Below are 20,604 nucleotides of genomic sequence, written 5' to 3'. Positions count from 1 at the left end.
TGCTAGCAGAACACAAAAGCAAACAAAGATGTCAGGTATAAAAAAAATTTAGAATTTTAAGAAATCTGCATCAGAAAAAGTTAACATCAAAGGACTCGCATGTTAAATCGGGAAATTTTAGAGACACAAGAATCTCTGTAGCTAAAGGCCATTTATGTTTTATTTATGCAGATCAGAGTTACCATCTGACTCATTTCATCACATTTCCCCATTTTTTTACACAAGTCCCTCCTGGGATATCTAATGACCAGAGAAGAAGTTCAATCTTCTTAACCTGGCTAGGAAAATACTTACTGGGTGAAGAATGGGGTTAACAGGGAAGAAAAAATTATCACCTCAAGTGGAATGTTCCTATGGTATCATATTTTTTTTTAATTTTATAACACCTTGCAGATATGTTATCTGAGTATTTAAACAAATAAACAGTATATTTTCAAGCTTAATTATGAGAGGAATTTTAGTTTTATATACATGTCAGAATTTTAGTTTTATATACTATTAATTCTCCAGTTAGCCCTTAAAATCCAGCTTCTGACCTTTCAGCTACATTGAAATTGCTTTCCTTAAATTCTCAAATGATCCTTTCTGGATTCTCTTCTTTTCTCAATCACTTTGACCCTGCTGCCAACATTTATGCCTCAGTCCAGAGACTCTACAGCAGTGGTTCCCAAACTTTTTTGGCCTACCACCCTCTTTCCAGAAAAAATGTTACTTAGCCCTCTGGAAATTAATTTTTTTATTTTAATAGCAATTAATAGGAAAGATAAATGCACCTGTGGCCATCACTGCTCCCCTGGATTGCTGCAGCACTCATCAGGGGGTGGTAGCACCCACTTTGGGAATCACTGCTCTACAGTTTCAGTCTATTTCTGGATTTTTCCTAATCCCTTTAAACAATCACCATGGTTTCTCTTCGGCCAAAAAGACTATCAACATATTATTTTCTATTTTATTTCTCCTCATATGTAGCCATTTTGATTTCTTCATGACATGGGTTATTATCTTCATGAATCATTGAGGCCACTTTCTTACATGATCAATAGGGCTATCAGCCTTTTTTTTTCCTCCTCTCTCCCCCCACCTTCATATCTGTTTAATATTCAACTACAAAATTTATCATAGATGCTGGACCTATTAGGATATTAATAAAAATTTAAATATAACCCAAGACATTAGTATTGTAAGTTAATGGTATATTACCACATAATGATATTAAGTATTTTCTAGATTAATAGGTTTTTTAAAAATCTACTGGCAAGATATCCCTATCTTCCCTACCAGAAAAACTCAAGTGTGCATATACTATTATAAATACTCACCTTTCAGAATGTAGTCTGTTAACAAACTTGGAACTTTGTCACTATCTTCTTTCATTGCATGAAGGACTGCAATAGGTACAAGAAGAAAAAAAGACATACAACTTTCAATTGGACAAAAAATAATACATGATCAATCATAAGTTTAAACATAATTAAATTACATAACCATATTCCATTTGGATTACCTAGGGTGGGAGGAAAAGACATACTTTGTAAACAGAGTGTTTAGATGAGTCTTTGTTCTGACAATAACATTTTGCAACCTGTGAGTTTTTCCTGTAATTCCAAATTTTAAAAACATAATAAAGAAACAAAAGGCAGAAGGGGAGAAAATATTATTTGAACAGGGCCACAGATTTCCAATGATGCATCTCTGTATGTAAATTTTTGCAGCGTATCCTTTGCAAGGCATTCTGGAAGCTGGGAATGCAACAATTATTTTTAAAAGAAATTAGGTTTTCAGATACCTAAAGAATTAGACATATACCTAATAAATGAATCAATCAATATCCATTTCTTAGTTCCTCCTCATGTGTCTGGTATCATAATAGGAACTGAGGATTCAAAAACAAATTAAATATTGTATGTGCTCTAAGATTTGGGGGAATCATTATTCTGCAATGGAGTAAAACAAGCTCCATGAGAAAAAAGACTACTTTTCATTTTGTTTTTATACTCCAGCTACTATAGTGTCTTACCCTTAACAGATGTTTGATAAGGGCTTATTCAATTGAGTTTTCAGGAATTTTTATTAGAAACTAAGAGAATAAACATTATACATCATCCTCACATTTTTCTTACAATAAAGGGAGCTGAGTGGCTTTACACGAGGATGGCACCATTCTAATTGCATGATATCTGAGTATAGTCCAAAAGTAGGAAGTAGAATTCACTGCCTTGGATAACCTGTTACCTTCTATATTAAAGCCAAAAGAAACCAATACAAACTTCCAAACATAACAAAGCTTTTTTTTTTCTTAGCTTGCTTCAGATAGCATTTGTTTTGTTAAAAAAAAAAAGTGCATATATAAGAATTCTTTTTTTTTTTTTTAATTTTGAGTGGTATTGCTGGGTCAACAAAGGATATTATAGTACTTTGGGCTTAGTCCCAGATTGTTCTCCAAAATAGTTGAACTAATTTACACTTCCACTAACAGTTCATTCCTGTACCTATTGTATCACATCCCCACCCATACAAAGCTTTAAACAGAAAAAATGGCAGTTCTATCGCCCTCAAGAATATGTCTAAGATAATGATTCCTATCATGACTAGTTTTCAGCATTTATGGACCTAATTGCCAAATCTTATGGAGGCTATCCTTTATCTTTCCTAAGAACAAGAAACTTGAAGCAATGCACACTTTAGCTATGAGATAGCTCTGGTTATATTGAATTCTCATGGGAGAAAAAAGTACTTTTAAGAACTACTAGCCTTAGAATATAGAGCCAAGATGCAGAAGTAAAGATAGGAACTCACATGACCTCTCCCAACTGCCCTCCAAACAACTTTGAAATAATGCATCAGTGGAATAGATTGGGTACAAAACACATAGTAATCTATTGTTAATAAATCCAGAGCCAAGCTTTTGGGACAAGAACTCACTGTGTGACAAAAATTGCTGAGAAGACTAGAAAGCAGTTTGATGAAAACTAAGTATAGACTCGACACCTCATACCCCATAATATGGTTAAAATGGGTACATGATTTAGATATAAAGGGTAATAGCATAAGCAAATTAGAGGAGCATGAAACATTTTACCTGTCATATGTATGAAAAGGAGGAGAACTTATGACCAAACAAGAGACAGAGAGCATTATAAGGTGTAAAGTGAATAATTTTGATTACATTAGATTAAAAAAGGTTTTATACAAACAAAATGAATGCAGCCAAGATTACAAAGAAAGCAGGAAATGGGGACAGAGAGATTTAGAGCAAATTTTTCTAATAAAGGTCTCATTTCTCAAATATACAGAGAACTGAGTCAAATTTATAAGAATATGACTCATTCCACAACCAATGGTCAAAGGATATAAACAGGCAATTTTCAGAAGAAATCAAAGCTATGTATAATCATATTTTTTAAATGCTCTAAAATCACTATTGAATAGAGAAATGGAAATAAAACAGTTTTAAAGTACCACCTCACAACTATCAGATTGGCTAATATGACAGAGAAAGGAAACAACAAATGTTAGTTGGGATATAGGAAAACAAGGACGTTAATGTACTGTTGGTGGAGTTGTGAACTAATCCAATAATTCTGGAATACAATTTGGAACTATACCCAAAGAACAAAGAAATAGGAAAAGGATCTCTGTATACAGTAATATTTAAAGTAATTCCTTTGGGGGTAGCAAAGGACTGGAAATAGAAGAGATGTCCATCAATTAGGGAATGACTGAACAAGTTGTGGTATATACCTGTGATAGAATTCTACTATCCTATAAGAAATGAGATGAGGATTATTTTAAACCTAGAAAGATTATGGGAACTGATACAAAGTGAAGTGAGCAGAACCAGGAGAACAACATATACAATAATGGCAATATTGCACATTATTCATCTGTGAACAACAGCTATTCTCAGCAATACAATGATCCAAGATAATTCTGAAGGGCCTGATATGAAAAATACTATACATTTCCAAAGAAAGAACTGATGGAGTCTGAATGTAAATCAAAGCACACTTTTTTTACTTTATTTTTCTTGTGGTTGTTGTTGTTGTTCTATGTTTTCTTTTATAGCATGGCTAATATGGTATGGTAATATGTTACACCTGACTGAACATGTATAATCTACAACAAATTGCCTTCTCAAGGAGGAGAGAGGGATTAGAGAAAGGGAGAGAATTTGAAAGTCAAAAAAATTTAAAAGAATGTTAAAATTATTTTTAATTGTAATTAAGTAAAAAACAAAATTTTTAAAAATGTTAAAAAAACAAAACAAAACTACCAGACTTCGCTCCCAAGTGTTTTAAGAAACTCTTCTCCAGAAAAGAGGGACAAACTCTGAGCACTATCCACAGTAAGTAGCTGCGCTATATTCTTTCTTATTTTATATTTATGCATGTGTAATTCCAAAGCAGAAGAGTGGGCTAGGTAAGAAGAAGGGCGAGGCAACAAGGGTTAAGTAATTTGCTCAGGGTCACAGAGCTAGGAAGTATCTAAGGTCACATTTGAAACCAGGACCTCTCATTTCTAGGTATACTCTTTCAGATAGATCAAAAACTATAGACAGTATACTCTGCCAGGCAGCAAAGACCTAGGTTCCTCCAAATGGCTTTCGACAGCTGGACAGTTTCAGTGATTAAATGCAGAGGGAGGAAGTTTTCTATCTATTACTTTCAGGAATTCTTTTTTCAACTGACATAAAAGCATCACTAAATGGAAGCAAAGATTTGCAGGGTCAAAAATAATTAAAAAGTTAACAGTTAAAATATCTTGTGCCATATGACATCACTTATCACATGTATATATGGGTAAATGATTTGGGGTTTAGGCTTTAAAAGATCACTCTATAGCAAACGTGAATAATATGGGAAATAGATGTCAAGTGTTAAGAGTTGTACAACCCAGTGGAATTACTTGTTCGGCTCTGGGAGTGTGGAGGAGAGAGGAGAGGAAAAGAAAATGAATTGTGTAAACATGGAAAAATATTTAAAAATTTAAAAAAAATTTAAATATTCTATGCTTACTTTTTGTTAATATTTGAAGATCTTCAACAGAAGGTGGTCCATTTTTTTTCTCATAAGGAATAACTGTTGTCAAGTACTGCCAAGTGAAAAGTGAAAATTTACTTTAGTTATATTTAGTTGCAAAAATCCATTTAGTTAGCAAAAAGTCTAGTTATTTTATAACATTAATACATTACTAAAATTAATCTATATGTACAGTTATATAATAAAAATAAAAGCTGTACTACTCAATTTCTCATTTTTAACCAAAATAATCTATTTCATACAAAATTATTATTAGATTTCATGTACAGTTATTTTATACTTGTTATTGAAAATTTCCTGGTGGATATAAAGCCAATTTGTTCACTTGTAAAGGAAAAGGTTAGCTCTCTCTCTTTGCAGATATCCAGTAAAATGTTTACTGGCATCTGCATAAACCAGTTACAGAGAATGTGCCAACTTGTATAAGTGGGGTTTTCTCCACTGAAAGTTTCCTATATAAATTATATCTCAGATCAAGTCCCTGATCCTACCTGCACATGTGCCATCTTATTAACTCTATCTATCTATCTGTCTGTCTATCTATCTATCTTTAGTCTTTGTCTTTCTTATTTAATTTCAGTTACATTTTTTTTGAAGAACAAAATGACAACTTTAAAAATCTGTATACCAGCATCTGTGGCAAGCTACACAAATATATTTTCTTAAATATTAATGACATGGTATTACTTCTTAATTATATAAGTAGAAAACATGTGAAGGTCACAAAAGAGAAAGAACATCCTACCTAAAGAGGAGTAAATAAGACAGGCATCTTTTAGGCAAATTAGACACTTGTTAACTATATCTAAATCCACAAAACCTAAAAATAATCACTTCGTTTCTTCAATGATGACCAAAATCTTTGTGTTGCATTTTCAGTTTTTACTTGATACTTAATAAATTGACAATTTAACTCATTACACACTGAAATAAAAAATTTGGAGCTAGAAGGGATTTTAGGGATCATCTAGTCCAAACCCTCTAATTTTACAGATAAGGGAACTGAGGCCCAAGGAGTTACATGACTTGCTCAGTCACACAAAAGTAGTAAGGAAGATTCAAATGCAATTTCTCTGACTTTAACTTTAGTGCCTTTACTTCATTGTATACATTTCATTGTATCTCTTACAGCATTAGTATACTAAATTCTATTCATAATTTTTTGACTGACATGAAAGAAATTATTTAATAACAACTCAAATCCCATCTCCTTAAGGAAGACCCCCTCCCCCCACAAAGACCTATAAACCCTCTTTCCCTTGGGAATTTCCTCATAGTAATGCTTAATGGCACAACTAAAGGTGCTTCTTTGTAAAACATGCATGCAGGCATGCACACACACAAACACACACACACACACACACACACACACAAATAAGACAAAAGGACACCATCTTATTGTTCCATTATTTCTTTCAATGCATTGCAGGAAACCTTGTGGCTATTAGAGTACCACTAGTCTTGGTAAATACAAACTATTCAAGCATAAACAGTCTTTCAGGCAAACATGATCCCAATTCTGGGTGTGGAATCAGTTTGGGAGTAACAGAAGCCACCCTGAGAGATGTAAAGAGTTAACAACCTCTCTCAATTAGCCCCACCCTGAACCATATGCATGCAACTTCCTACCTGCCCTCAAGGACAGGAAATTCCCACTCTTTCTCAAATAGTATACAGGAGATATACAGCACCATCACCCAAAAAAGCCCTTTGGCTCTGATTCTATCAAACCTAGAGCCATATGTGGAATAACTAAAGATTCTAGTTACCACTATTAATCAAGAGCTAAATGTAAAATTCCTTCTTTAAAATTAGACATTAAAAAATCTTGTTAATGAAAATCTGTTTCTATATGTAAAGTGATAGCATTAGAAAAGAGTCCTTTGAAATTTCAATAAGCTGTACACAATGTTGAAAAATCTGAATTCTTTTAAAAATTTATTAATGATACTAGATGGTCCATATATTGCCCACCTTCACTTATCAGAATTAATTTAGAAAATGTCTGGTTGTAGCGTTTACTGAACATACTATGATCTACACATAGCTAAGCTATGATGCCTTCTTTTAATACAATTAAAAGATGAAAAGATCCATCTAAATGTGTGTACATATATGTATACCTTTCTGTACATATATATGTAGAAAAGCTCCCTAAAGAGCCAAATCAAACAATAAAAACATTTGGCTATTTTTTTCTGATAAAACATAATATCATGTTATCTGTAGTTCTTTACATATAAGGAACAGCACTTTCTACTTAACTTTTTTTAAATGCCTAATTGTTTGAAGTTAAGCATGAAAACTACTGTTCTATAGCAAATGTGAGGTCATTTTGTGTGTGTAGGTGTACTCTATCCTTAAAAAAAAGACTCCCTCAAAAATTCTGCAGAATTAAATGTATTGAAATCTGCTTGAACTTCCACTTTTTCCATATAAGTAATGATCTTAGTTAATCAGTAAAACTAAGGGCTTCAAGATCTTGACTTACACAGAGATGCAACAAGCAGAGAATGAAGGAAAATAAAGATAACCGAGCACCTGTTTCTCTCCACCTGAATTCCCAAAGGTGTGGCGGAAGCCATTCTGAATGACATTTGAGATCCCTTCCATGCTGAAGCGCTAAAAGCAGCAAAATATGGCCAGGAAGAAAAGGACAGAGAAAGAAGTTCAAAGACTATTAGTAAGAATTTACCATGATGGCATAAGTGCCCATGAGACAAGCAGTTAGAAAATGCCTCTACTTATTCAAAACTAACATGCTCTCTTTGTGATTTCAATTTCACCATTCAAAATAGAAGCAAAAGATTTCAAACAAGCATTTCCATAAAGATTTTTAGCTGATTCTGCTGCCAGGGAAATTTATTCCAAAGAAACATTTTAAATGGAATATTATTATTTTTATCTGAATATAATTTGTCAACTATTGAATAAATTTAGATTTAAACAACATTTTTAAAAAGATTTTCCAAAATGTTTACCTATTTTTTGCTGAAATTCTAAATACTTAAATAGCATGCATGTTTCCAATAAAAGTTTATAAGCCTCGTACAAAAAGGAAGAGAATATCATCTGCCAAATGTTGATGGTTTTATTTGGGAAACTAAATTACTGCTTCTTACCCATTTATAGATATTGAAAAATGTGGGTTGCATGCAACTCAATATATGGAATGGAACTTTAAGCGGTACATGTACCTGTGAAGAAAGTGTACATTTTTTAGGCCTATTCCTTAAAACTTCAATTTAAGTTCCAAGAATCAGCACTGGCCTACTCTGACCAGTAAACCGTCTGACTTCCTAGAACTGACTTCTAGGAATATATTGTCCAGGGGCAGGTTAAACTTTTTCTTAACAACCCAAGTTGATTCACAACGCACCTAAAATTAAATCAGGAATAGAGTAGAGCTCTGGAATAACCGTAAGGCTTTTGATTTAGCCACATTAGCCAAAATCCTACAGGATAAGTGACTAAGAAAAATGGCATCCTGGAAAGGAAGAAGCTAATTCCTGGTGGGCTTAGTCCTTCTATTCGCTCTACTTCTTAAAGAAAGGTCAGTCAACACATATTCAGTTCCTGCCTTATAGGATACCATGGGAAGGTTAAAAGAAACAAGGGGCAGGATCTATGACCTCAAGAAACTTTAAAAATATCATCTTTGATGATGACTACTTGTATGACCCACTACAAGTTGTTTAACCTTGATAAATCTCACTTTCATAATTTATCAAATAAAGGAGTTGAAATCAATATCTAAAATCCATTTCTACTTCAAAATGCTGTGACTTTATAATTTATAATTCTACTAATCTAAACAATGATTGATACCTGGATCAGGAAGATTCTTTGTAATATCAAAAATTATTATATTAAAATATCTAGATTTAAATATTTCAAATCACCAGTAATAACAATGAAATAATAGGACTTTATGGTTTACAAAGCACCTTATGTACATTTCATTTTTTTCTCAAAACAGAATTGTGAGGTAAGTAGTACAAATATTATTACTTTCATTTTACATTAAAAGATCAGAAAAAGCCAATAACCAAATTCTCAAACCTATGTTTTCTGACACTAAATCCAGTTCCCTCTTCACTACTACCACTGCTTCTCTACTAAATAATGGAACTTCTATATGAGCTCACAGAGTAAAATATCCATAGCAATAAGTCTAGCTCAAACAATTACAATGAGGCTGTAGTTAGAGGTTTTATGTAGAGAGCTAACAGCTCATTTCTTTCTACAGAAGATATTTTCTTCAAAAAACATGGGCTGCCTATCTAAAAAGTTTAGCTTGTGATCTTTCATGTGTTCCTAATTTTTTCAAACTCTCACTGTCCCACCTCCTAATCCCTATCATTCCCTCTATTCACTCCACTCCCTAATATTTATACAGCAACTTTTCCATGTTATTGGATTGGCTTTCTGCCAGTCTAAAAACTAACTTAGAATTAGAGAACCATAGAATTTAGAGCTGGAAGAGGTCTTAGAGATGTTCTAATCCAACCCCCTCATTTTATAAATAAGGAAAATGGAGCCCAAAGATGTTAAATGACAGTGAGTAGCAAAGGGTACATTCAAACCAGCTCCTTTGACTCACTGGGTCTCTCTTCTTTTAAAACATATCTCAAGCATCATCTTCTACATGAAACTTTTCCTGATCTCCCTAGCTGCTAGTGCCCTCCCTTCCAATCTACCTCCCATTTAATTACTTTGTATATGTCTATATTTATTCTTTAGATTTATCCATGGTTGGTGTGGGCTCCATTAGCATATAAGCTCCTTGTATGTTGGAATTATTTCATTCACTGGATCCCCAGTACCTAGCATAATGCCTAAAATATAGTCAGGGCTTAATGTTTTATTGAATGGTTGACTAATTGATTGACTCCAAATCTAGCATTCTTTCCACTGCACCATAACCTCATCTCTAAGGATCATGATCTCTTAGGATCATGAATGGTGTAAAGGCAGAGAGTGGGAAAACCCCTCAGTTTGTCAGGTGTTGGTGGCACTTTGAGGGAAGGGTTGAGAGATTCAAACTCACTGGCCCATCACTCTTTTCCACCTCACCTCTCTCAAAGATAGCCATTAATACAATGGATATGTGTAAAACTCAATCAGTTGATATTTGCTAAGTTCTTTACCTACCTTATCACAGATTCTTCTCATGCTAAGTTTGAGGTAAGTTGCTACCATTTTCTCCATTCTTCTGTAATAGGCACATTCAATAAACATTTAAAATTCTGCTAAGTGCAAGAAATTGTGCTATGCAAGAAGCATACAAAGACAAAAACAAATATGACTCAATTAACTTGTAACTTGGCATTCAGTAGGCACTTGATCAGTGTTAGTGGATTGACTGATTTTATGAGATAAAGTCAAGATGCTTTGAAAATAAAATTCTGTTCATTTGACTACAGTGTTCTTTTCTTACTCACTTGTTTGCTGGAGTAACATAAGTCCAAGATATAAGACGAAAGCCAAATAAAATTAATTTATAAAACAATTTTGAAAAATGCTAAGTAATCTAAAAGAATTTAATTTCATTTTTAGTCTATGATAATTGTTCATGCATTGTCTAATATCCACTTAATTCTATCTGGAATCTATAACAACAAAAGAAAATAGCCATTTTTACTTTTCTCCTTCTAAATTAAGCTAAACCTTAACACTAACTTAGTTCACCTGGAACCACCCTGGCACTATTTTCCTCCTAAATCTTTCTGCCTCTATAGCATGACCCTCCTAAAAGTCAGTACTCATCTCAAAGTCTGCTCAGAATCTCACTAACCAAGCAACTTGTCCTCCAACTCTGTCCCAACAAAGCTCACTAGCAATCACAGCAACATCACTACAATCTTGTATTCAAGAGAAAAAGCAAGAGGGTGAAATGAAACACTTTACTTCAAATCACAGAACTTTAAAGTTGGAAGAGACCTCAGGGGCCATCTAGTCCAACCCAAGCTCATAAAGAATCACAAAAAATTATACTATGCAAGTGGTCACCCATCCTCTGTGTGAATACCACCAATGAGAAGGAATCCACCAACATCCAAGGCAGTTTATTCCACTTTTGGATAGCTCTTGTTACTAGGAAATTTTTTTTCTGATATTAAGCCCAATTTGGTATCTTTATAACTTCTAACCATTTGTTCCTGATCCATTTTCCTGGGGCTAAATGGAATAAATCTAATTATTCTTCCACATGACAGCCTTTCACATACTTGAAGACAACTTTCAAGTCCAATCTAAGTTTTCTCTTCTCCAGGTTAAATATGCCCTGTTCCTTCAAACAACCTTTATAATGTGACCCTTTGCACTGTTGGCTACTCTCCTCTGGATGCTTTCAATCTCATCAGTGTTATTCTTAACATGTGGCATCTAAAATTAAACATAATTCTCCAGATGTGATCTAACTAAGGTAGAATAAAAAGGGCCTACAATTTCTTTATTCTTGAAAGCTATACTTCTCTGAATGTAATACAAGATTATAATGGCTTTTGTGGCAGCCACATCATTGCTGACATAGTTAACTTGACTCTACTAAAACCCCAATATCTTTTTTAGACTTCTAAAATTTTCACCCTCCACTCTATACTTGTGAGATTGATTTTTAAAAACCCAAATGTAAAATTTTACAACTATCCCTACTGAATTTCATCTTATTAGATTCAGCTCAATACTCTAGAGAAGAAATATATTTTGGGATCCTGATTGTCAGTGTATTAGCTATCCCTCAAACTATGGCATCTGAAAATTTTGTAGAGGCCACTTTTGCCCTTATCCAAATCATTTATCAAAATGCTAAAATGACAAAAGGGCCAAACCCAGATCCTTGTAGTCCACCACTTCAAACATATTAAATTGATATTAAACCATTAATGACTACTCTTTTTGTCCAAATATTCAACCAATTCCAAATCCATCCAATTGTCTAGTTCACATATTTTTCAATACTTTGCTAAAATCTACATAAACTATGTCTACAGAATTCCCCTATCAGTTAAAAAAAACTGTCAAAAAAGGAAATAAGATTACTCTGGCATAACCTGTTGTTATTGAAAACAGGATAGATCTTTGTGACCATGATTTCTTTTCTAGATTTTTACTAATCATCTTTATAGTGATCAAGGATTTTTCCAGGAATCAAAATCAAGTTCACCAGCCCATGGTTTTCAGACTCAGTTGTCTTTCTTTTGAAAAATTGGACATTTAGGAAACTAGACAATCAAGCAAGTAAGCAGAGAAAGAAGGGTTTTTAGGTGGTAGAAGGAAACAAGATATTAGGGAGATAGACCAGCAGAGATCAAAGAGAAACTAAAATTTGCCACATTCCTTGATCTTCCTGGCTTCTGCCTCAGAGATACCATTAGATTGTACGTGGTCTAGCATGCCCATGGTCTAAAGAATGAAGCTGGATCATGAAGTGAAACTCAAAGCTGATTCTTTCAGGAACAGATCAAATGTAATACAGAAGACTTGGTGGCCAATTTTTTATCCAAAGAAGTTGTTAGAACTTGATAGTTTTTTGAGGATCATCTTAAACAACCAAGATTTAACCTAGATTCTTTCAGATATGAATTTCCTTGTTTCTGATCTAACCCTCCTCACCAAGAGCCATGATGGGCCAAATGGCCTCAATCTGAAGAGAAACTTGGATAAATGCAAAGAGCTCTTCTGGGGCACCAAGATTTTAGCGATGTTTAATGGGATAATAAAAGCAAACAACAGTTGGTGAGCATTACTGAAAAAGTAACAGCTAAAAATCCAACTACTGATCAAGAAATGTAATAAGATCAAAATGTGGGTATGTTAGTAGAAACTTAGGGTTCATTTGAGCCTTAAAATATTTAGATATATGACAAACTTCCTGTGGACGTTTAGGGGACTTGGAAACTACATTTCCCATGATTCAATGGGTTTCCTGTCTTACATGATGACATGATCCAATGTAAAGAGTAGCTTAAATGAGAGGACTTGATTGTGGGTGGTCTCTTTGGGTACAAGGGAGCCAAGGTGGGCAGAAGGTATGGCAGGGAATTTGAATTAGATCTTAGCAGGTGCGTGGTCATCTTATATTTTACCAAACATGGCCTTAATTAAAATATTAATAATTCTTTTAATATCCATATATATTCATTTTAATAATAACAGGTAGAGGTCTTTATTTACAGAATAGAGAAGAGAAACTGTGGTGTATTCATCCAGGAGAATGCTGCAGAACTAAGGACTTTGTTACAGAACTAGGGATCATGTAGAGTGAAGCTACATCTTTTGTAGAATATGTCTAGATATTACAAGAGCCAAACTGATTTCAAAACATACAAATATTCCCATGTTGAAAACTATCGATGTACATTGAGAGACTGACAAGAAAGAATATATCAGCCTTCAGTGTTTCATATCAGAATGAAGGAACCAATACAACACTTTACATGACATGATCCAGAAAAACATTGAGGTCCAGCAGTCCTAGAGCCACAATGCAGATTCTAAAATGAGGTCATGGTCAGAGATAGGGAACTCCATCAATGTGGCTCAAGACTGACATTGCCTTTTAAATGTGACCACTGAAGTGAAAAAACTGGCTGGAAAGTCATCAAAACTCTCTTCTATTTTTAGAGTTCATGAAGCTCTCATGTTTTATGACTTGTTTACGTTTTATTTCAGTCATGGGTAAATCTCTCCTCCTACCCTAAAATTTTCAATCTCAATCTTTCTAGATCAGTTTCTGGACTATTTGTATATACATGTTTCTCTTGATCTCTTTGCCTATCCCCTCTTGCCCCACTAACCTTGGTGTCTTGATCCACCTGTCTCCTTTCAGATTGGTTGGTAAGATATTAGGGGAGTTGGAAGTGAAGAACTTAGTATTTGAGGGAATAAGGGTATCTGAACTTGCCTCTAGTGGCATAGGGTATAAAATGATGTAGTTGTCCTGATGATGACTTAGGACAAGTGGGAAAGGGTTGTTTCCTGAATTAGAGGACTAATATCAGGACCTTTGAAATATTAGACCTTCAGTTGAGCTACTGGCTCTTTCAGAGGTCTTTCAATATCTTTATTGTGAGGTTTTCAGTTTTGGATGTGTATCTCTGCTACTACATATATTCTGTTCAGCTTGGAGTATCAGGTGACCAGACTAATAAGACAAGGAATCAGCTAAGATGGATAGTTTGTTCCACCTGAGTAGAAATTAAGGAGAGGCATTCATCATCCTTTGATTTGGGGTTTTGATGGGAGTTATTAAAAAGAATAGTGTTCCAACTATTTGATGCTCTCTGTATCAGTTACAAATAAAAGGATGGGATTTCCTGAATCTAAGATCTAATAATTACTGCTGGGCTTCTTCCTTTTTGGAACATCTTCCTTACTTTCTTTTTCTTACTTTTATTAACTTTCTCCCAAGGATAGATATGAAACATGATAGAATTGATTCTTTAATTCTCTGGATATATTTCATTCATCATTATAGGTACCTGTCGACCCACTCAAATACTGTTACCCTCTCAAAGACAATCTGCTTTATTTTTTAACTTCTGTCTTAGAATCAAAACTAAGTATCAGTTCCAAGGTAGAAGAGTAGTAAGGGCTAAGCAATTGGGGTTAAAAGTCTTGCCCAGAGTAACACAGTTAGGCAGTGCCTGAGATCACATTTGAACCCAGGACCTCCCATCTCCAGATCTGGCTCTCTATTCACTGAGGCACCTAGCTGCCCTGAGAGTCAGCTTTTGCTGCCAATAGTTCTCCTACCTTGTATATGACTCCTTCCACATTTGTTTCCATCTCCATTTACATGTCACAAAACAACGGTCAAATATTATTTCTACAAGTAACTAAAAAAAGAAAATTAAGAAAAAACATACAACACCCATTCCTATTAAAAACACTAAGAAACATAGAAATCAATTGAGTTTTTCTTAAAATTATAAGTACTATGTACATATAACTAAGAGCAAGCATTTTTAATGAAAATAAACTTGAAGTCTTCCCATTAAAATCAGGGGTAAAGTAGGAATGTCTATTATCAGCACTATTATTCAATATTATTCTAGAAATGCTAGCTATAGCAATAAGAAAAAGAAATTGAAATTATAAAAAGAAACAATAAAGAAACAAAATATCATTCTTAGCATATGATACAATGGCATATTTAAAGAACCCTAGAAAATCAACTTAAAAACTAGTTGAAACAATTAACAACTTCGGTAAAGTTTCAGTATATATAAAATAAACCCAGATAAATCATCAGTATTTCTATATACTACCAACAAAACCCAGCAGCAAGAGATAGTAAAAGAAATTGCATTTAAAATAACTACAGATAATATAAAATATTTGGGGAGTCTACCAAGACAAATCCAGTGATTATATGAAAATAATTATAAAATGCTTTTTTATACAAATAAAGCTATTAGAGAAATTTTAATCACTCATGGTTAAGCCAAGCCAATATGACAAAATGACAATTATACCTAAGTTTATTTACTTATTGGATGTCTTAAGAATCAAGCCACCAAAGAATTATTTTATAGAGCTAGAAAAAAAAACAACAAAATTATATGGCAGAACAAAAGGTCAAGAATATGAAAAGAATCAATTAAAAAATATGAAAGAAGGCAGCCTGGAAGTTCCAGATTTTCAAACTATATTATAAAGTGGTAATCATCAAAATGATCTGGTACTGTCTAAGAAATAATATTAGAACAGTGGATTAAAGTAGGCATGCAAAACACAGGAATAAATGACCACAGTCATCTAGTTTTTGATAAATTCAAAGATTCAAGCTTTTGAGGTAAGAACTTACTATTTGGAAAAAATTGCTGAGAAAACTTGCAAGCAACTGGCAGAAACTAGGAAAGGTCCAGCATTCCATACTGTATACCCAAAAAAAGTAAAAATGGGTAAATGACTTAACATAAAGGGTGACATCTTAAGTAATTTAGAGAAGCATGGGAAAATACAACTGTCAGATCTATGGATAAGAGAAAAATTTATGACCAAGCAACAGAGAAAGAGAGAGTATCACAGGAAGTAAAATGTATAGTTTTGATTACATGAAATTAAAAAGCTTTTGTACAAACAAAACTAATGTAGACAAAATTAGAAGGAAGGCAGGAATCTGGGGCTGAAGTGTTGTTTTTTTTTTAACTCTTGGTTTCCAAAAATCTAGGAAGACATATATGAACTGATGCCAGGTGAAGTGAGCAGAATCAGAATATCATTGTACACAGTAACATCTATCTTCTAAGGATGATCAATTATGAAAGACAAAGATTCAAGAGAATCCCAAAGAATCAATACTGAAAAATGCTATCTACCTCAAGAGGGCTGATGAACACTGAATACTGACTAAAGCATAGGGATTTTTTTTTTACTTTGATTTTTTGACTGTTTTCTTTTGCAATATAGCTAAGAAGGAAATGTTTTACAAGACTTTACAGATTTAATTAATATTAAGTTATTTGCCTTCTCAAGGTAGGGAGAGGGCACATTAGGAAAGGAGTTTTTGAACTCAGAATTTTAAAAATTGTTTAAAAATTTACATATAATTGGGAAATATTTAAAGAAAGAAATAGAAATAAATTAAAGAAATAAGTACTGGAAGGACCTTTGTTATGTCTCAGAGATATATCATAAAAAACAACATAACTCACTATTATTGTTACCTGGTCAACAAATTGCTGTCCCAATGGAAATCATCTATCATCATTATTCTTCATTTCTTCCTCTGACCCTCACTACATGTGGTTCTATGTCCTTACCTACAGGGTAAGCTACTGGTTCCTTCTCAGAGTATTCACCTCTTTCCTTATCAGGAAGAACCTTAGATTGGTTTGGTTTGGTTTGTTTTTGTTGTGTTTATTTTTAAATCTCCAAGTGTACCTTTATCCTTTTCTTCTCTTCCTCCTCTGTATTAATTCTTCCCCTCTCCAACTTCCTCTCAACCAAAGTCCCACTTCTATTGTTTTAAAGGAGCACTTCATTGCTCCAAGAACACTGGGAAAAGGAAACATTTCACAAGCCCCTTCACATTCACTTCAGTAAGACAGCTCAGCCTATACCTGGAACTTAGTAGTTATTTGGCTATAAAAGAAATGTAAACTATTATAAACGCAACAGAAGTCACAGTACAATCCACCCTAATCTTTATACTTGTTGAGATTTTTTATCCATTTGTGATTATTTATGCCCCATGCATCAAGCCAGACATTTATAGTCTTTCCTTCATTTCTATAGCAGCTCCAAAGTTACATCCAGCTTCCCCTCTCTTTGCCAACCTTCTCTCACTCACCATTCATCAAACTCTGCCAATTTACTTTGCCCTAGATTCACTTACCTTCACTTCTTTACCTGGCTATTCCGATTACCTACTTTCCCTTTCCCATTTCCTAATCCTATAAAAACTCATGCCTTCAATCTTCTCAAATAGAAGCTACATATAGAAACTATACTTGAAGATCATTCTCTTTCAAATTTTCCTCAATTTCTCCAAGTTTCTCCTTCTCAGGCTTATTCCAAAGCCTTCAGATTACCTATGCAAATTTTTTCTCCTTTATATTCAGCTCAACTCTTTCCTTCTTCCCCCATTTCTCCCCAAAACTTCTCCCTTATAAGTGGAAAGCTGAATCAAAATAAACAGATAAAGTAGTAAACACACAAATCACTACATGTCATAGAGCTTGCTAGCAAGAAATTCTCCTGACAACTAATTTTTCTATTAGCAGTTGGGTATCACAGTGGATAGAGTTCTAGACCTGAAGTCAGGAAGGAACATTTTATTATGGTCCTGGATGTCATCATAGAATTAAAGATTTGTGGCTAATAAGTACCTTGGAAATTATCTAATCCAAAATTCTTATTTTACAGATAAGAAAAAACTAAGGCCCAGTTTATGAAAAGAGAAAATTTAAACAAACTAATACAGAGTGAAATAAGCAAAACTTAGAAAATAATATACACAATGTAGACAATATGTGAAAAAAATTTAATGCAACTAAATGCTTTATAATTATAATCACCAAGGTTTGGATCCCAGAAAAACCAGTCAATAAGCTGTTGTTGATTACTATGTACCAGACACTGTACTAAGTGATAAACAAAAACAGGCAAAAACAGTCCCTATCCTCAATGAGCTCGTATCTTAATGGGGGAGAACAAGTTTAAGATTAAACATTTTAAATGAAAAATATAACTGAACACAGTGTACTTATTTCATAAGAGCTCAAAAGTGGTTCATTCACATATTGTTAAGATTATTTAAAGCAGAAGAGAAATAATTAGAAAACTTTTTGAGTTATGTTCATTTATTATAATTCAAACTCACTTTTTAAAATCTTTGCAGGCCAGAACCACTTTTTGTATATCAGAGAGAACCTTGTTAATAAAAGGCATTCTATATATCCTGTTGACTTGGATTAACTTGATACCATTTATAAATGGTGTGTAACAAAATAGTAAAGAGATTTCATAACTCCCATCTTAAGCACACAGTATATTACATGTAGAACCAACAATGTAAAAGATGTAATCAGAGGGAATGGACAAAATAGTAGGCCATTAAGATGAAGACCTTACACTTACAGCTGAATAGTACTTTAAAGTTCACATAGTACAACTCCTTCAATGGAGAGGAGGAAAATGAGGCCCAGAAAAGTGAAATAAGCTGGCAAAAATCACAGCAGTACAAATTCTAGTCCTTTGCCAAGCCATACAAAGCAATAGCTCTTGAGATTTCAGTTTTCTGATCTATAAATTGAGGAAATTAAACTAAATATCTAAATTCCCTTCCTACTCTAAAATTTAATCCCAATAATAAAAATGTATTTGCTCAAAACCTTAAAGTGGCATAGTACAAGTATCTTAGTTCCTATTTAAAAAAAAGAAAATAAGGGAAATAGGAAATTAAAGTAGAAAAACAAAGGTATAAAGACAAAGATTAGGTACAAAAGAAAATTGTTCCTACAAAGTAAAATAAGAGCTACACACAAGATTTTTTTTAATTGTCAAAAACAAGATTTTTAATTGTCATGTAAATTCATATGTAACAAACACATCATAAAATGATGTACCTTTCCTTCTATCTTCTCCCACTCAATTTCAAGGTAACTAAGATAAAAATGGCAAAATTCAAAGAAAAAAATTTAAACTCTTCTTGTTAGTAATCTTCCCCTCATTCAGAATCACAGCACTGTAAACTTGTGAACCAACAAAGTCCAAGATATACTTATGGTTTTTCAGTTGAGTAAGAAAAATAGCCTAATCTACACAAGACTTTCACAAGCTGGAATGGACAATACAAAAATAAAATTAATTGGATTTTTTTTTTGCTGAACATCTGCTCACCCAGTAAATCTAGGCACTGATGGAACCAAGCCTCAAGGTTATAAATGCAAAACAAAGTAAAGGTTATACATAAATAAAAAGTTGCAAATTTTAATTAAAATAAGTGACAGTAACAGCTATGATAGAAAATCCAATTTACTCAGTGTTGATTGGACGTTTAGAAGTTCATTCCACTAATGCAATATAGGTTAACCTTTTTCTAAATTAAAATGGGAAATATGAATGGCAAGTTTAGTTTACACAGTTAAAGTTAGTAAAGGTAAAGGCCTGTTTCTTTTTGAAATCTATGCAATCATTTTTTTAGCAGTCTCACAAAACAATTATGATAACCACATGCCCCTTGCAGAATGTAATTTTTGATAAGACCATGTTTAAAAAGAAGGGAAATGATTAAGCATTACAATATTTACCTAATTACTAACCCCACTACTGTAAAGGTACCAAAAAAATTGATAGATTAGGGGAGATAATTACTTGATACACTATTTTAAGTAACATTACTCATACTTATGAATGTTTGCAATTGTCTAATGACCATATCCTTCCCTAGTTGAATATGTCCTAATACTATTACCATTGGTCACTCACAGGAAGATTTTTGGGGGGAATAAAACTAGAAGCAATTGAGTATATTAGTAGAAAGCAAAGACATTAGCAACTTCAGTTAGAAGGAACAGACATATTTTCCAAGATCTTCAAGTTTATGAACATTTTGAAAATCTAAAACTCTATAGTCAAAAATTCCTCCCATCAATACCTCTGCAACCCTGCCAGATAGCTACTTCCTCCTAAAAGAAATGAGAAGACTAGATAATTACATCTTTTAAAAAGTTAATTCATGTTTTTCTTTTCTTCATCAAGAATAAATAATAACACTTCAAATTCTCCTAGCTGAGATCCTAGTTTAAAGGGCTGAAGATAATCTATGGAATAGAAATTACTGTGACACCTCTAAAATCAGCCAAAAATATTAAACTGGAAACTTCTAACACCTTTAGGAAATTCAAGGTCCTTCTGGGAAAAAAAAAAAGAAAGGAGAAAAAAGGAAAGAAAGAAAAAAAGAGAGAATTGCAAACCTCATAAAAACATAAAATCAAGAATAATCTGATATAGTGTAGGAATATGAGAGGGAGGGGAAGACAGGAGGGGTTAACATGCATGTATACACACACACACACACACACACACACACACACACACACACACACACACA

At 33.4% G+C, this 20,604-nt stretch overlaps 1 protein-coding gene across 2 annotated transcripts in view; it reads right to left on the bottom strand.

Annotated features, from left to right (window-relative positions):
* The window catches only part of FEZ2 (fasciculation and elongation protein zeta 2), a 57,427-nt gene that overhangs the window by 2,221 nt on the left and 34,602 nt on the right, over positions 1-20,604 (bottom strand). Inside the window, exons 6-8 of one of the 2 annotated variants that reach the window (XM_044663655.1) lie at positions 7,581-7,661; positions 5,016-5,091; positions 1,320-1,385 (exon numbers count right to left, since the gene is read on the bottom strand). In XM_044663655.1, the coding sequence (XP_044519590.1) occupies positions 1,320-1,385; positions 5,016-5,091; positions 7,581-7,661 (223 nt within the window). The remainder of the gene's footprint in view (positions 1-1,319; positions 1,386-5,015; positions 5,092-7,580; positions 7,662-20,604) is intronic. The other variant, XM_044663656.1, reaches the window with a different exon arrangement.

Source organism: Gracilinanus agilis, chromosome 2 (assembly GCF_016433145.1).
Source record: "Gracilinanus agilis isolate LMUSP501 chromosome 2, AgileGrace, whole genome shotgun sequence".
NCBI classification, from domain to species: domain Eukaryota; kingdom Metazoa; phylum Chordata; class Mammalia; order Didelphimorphia; family Didelphidae; genus Gracilinanus; species Gracilinanus agilis.
This window is presented reverse-complemented; position numbering and strand designations above follow the sequence as displayed.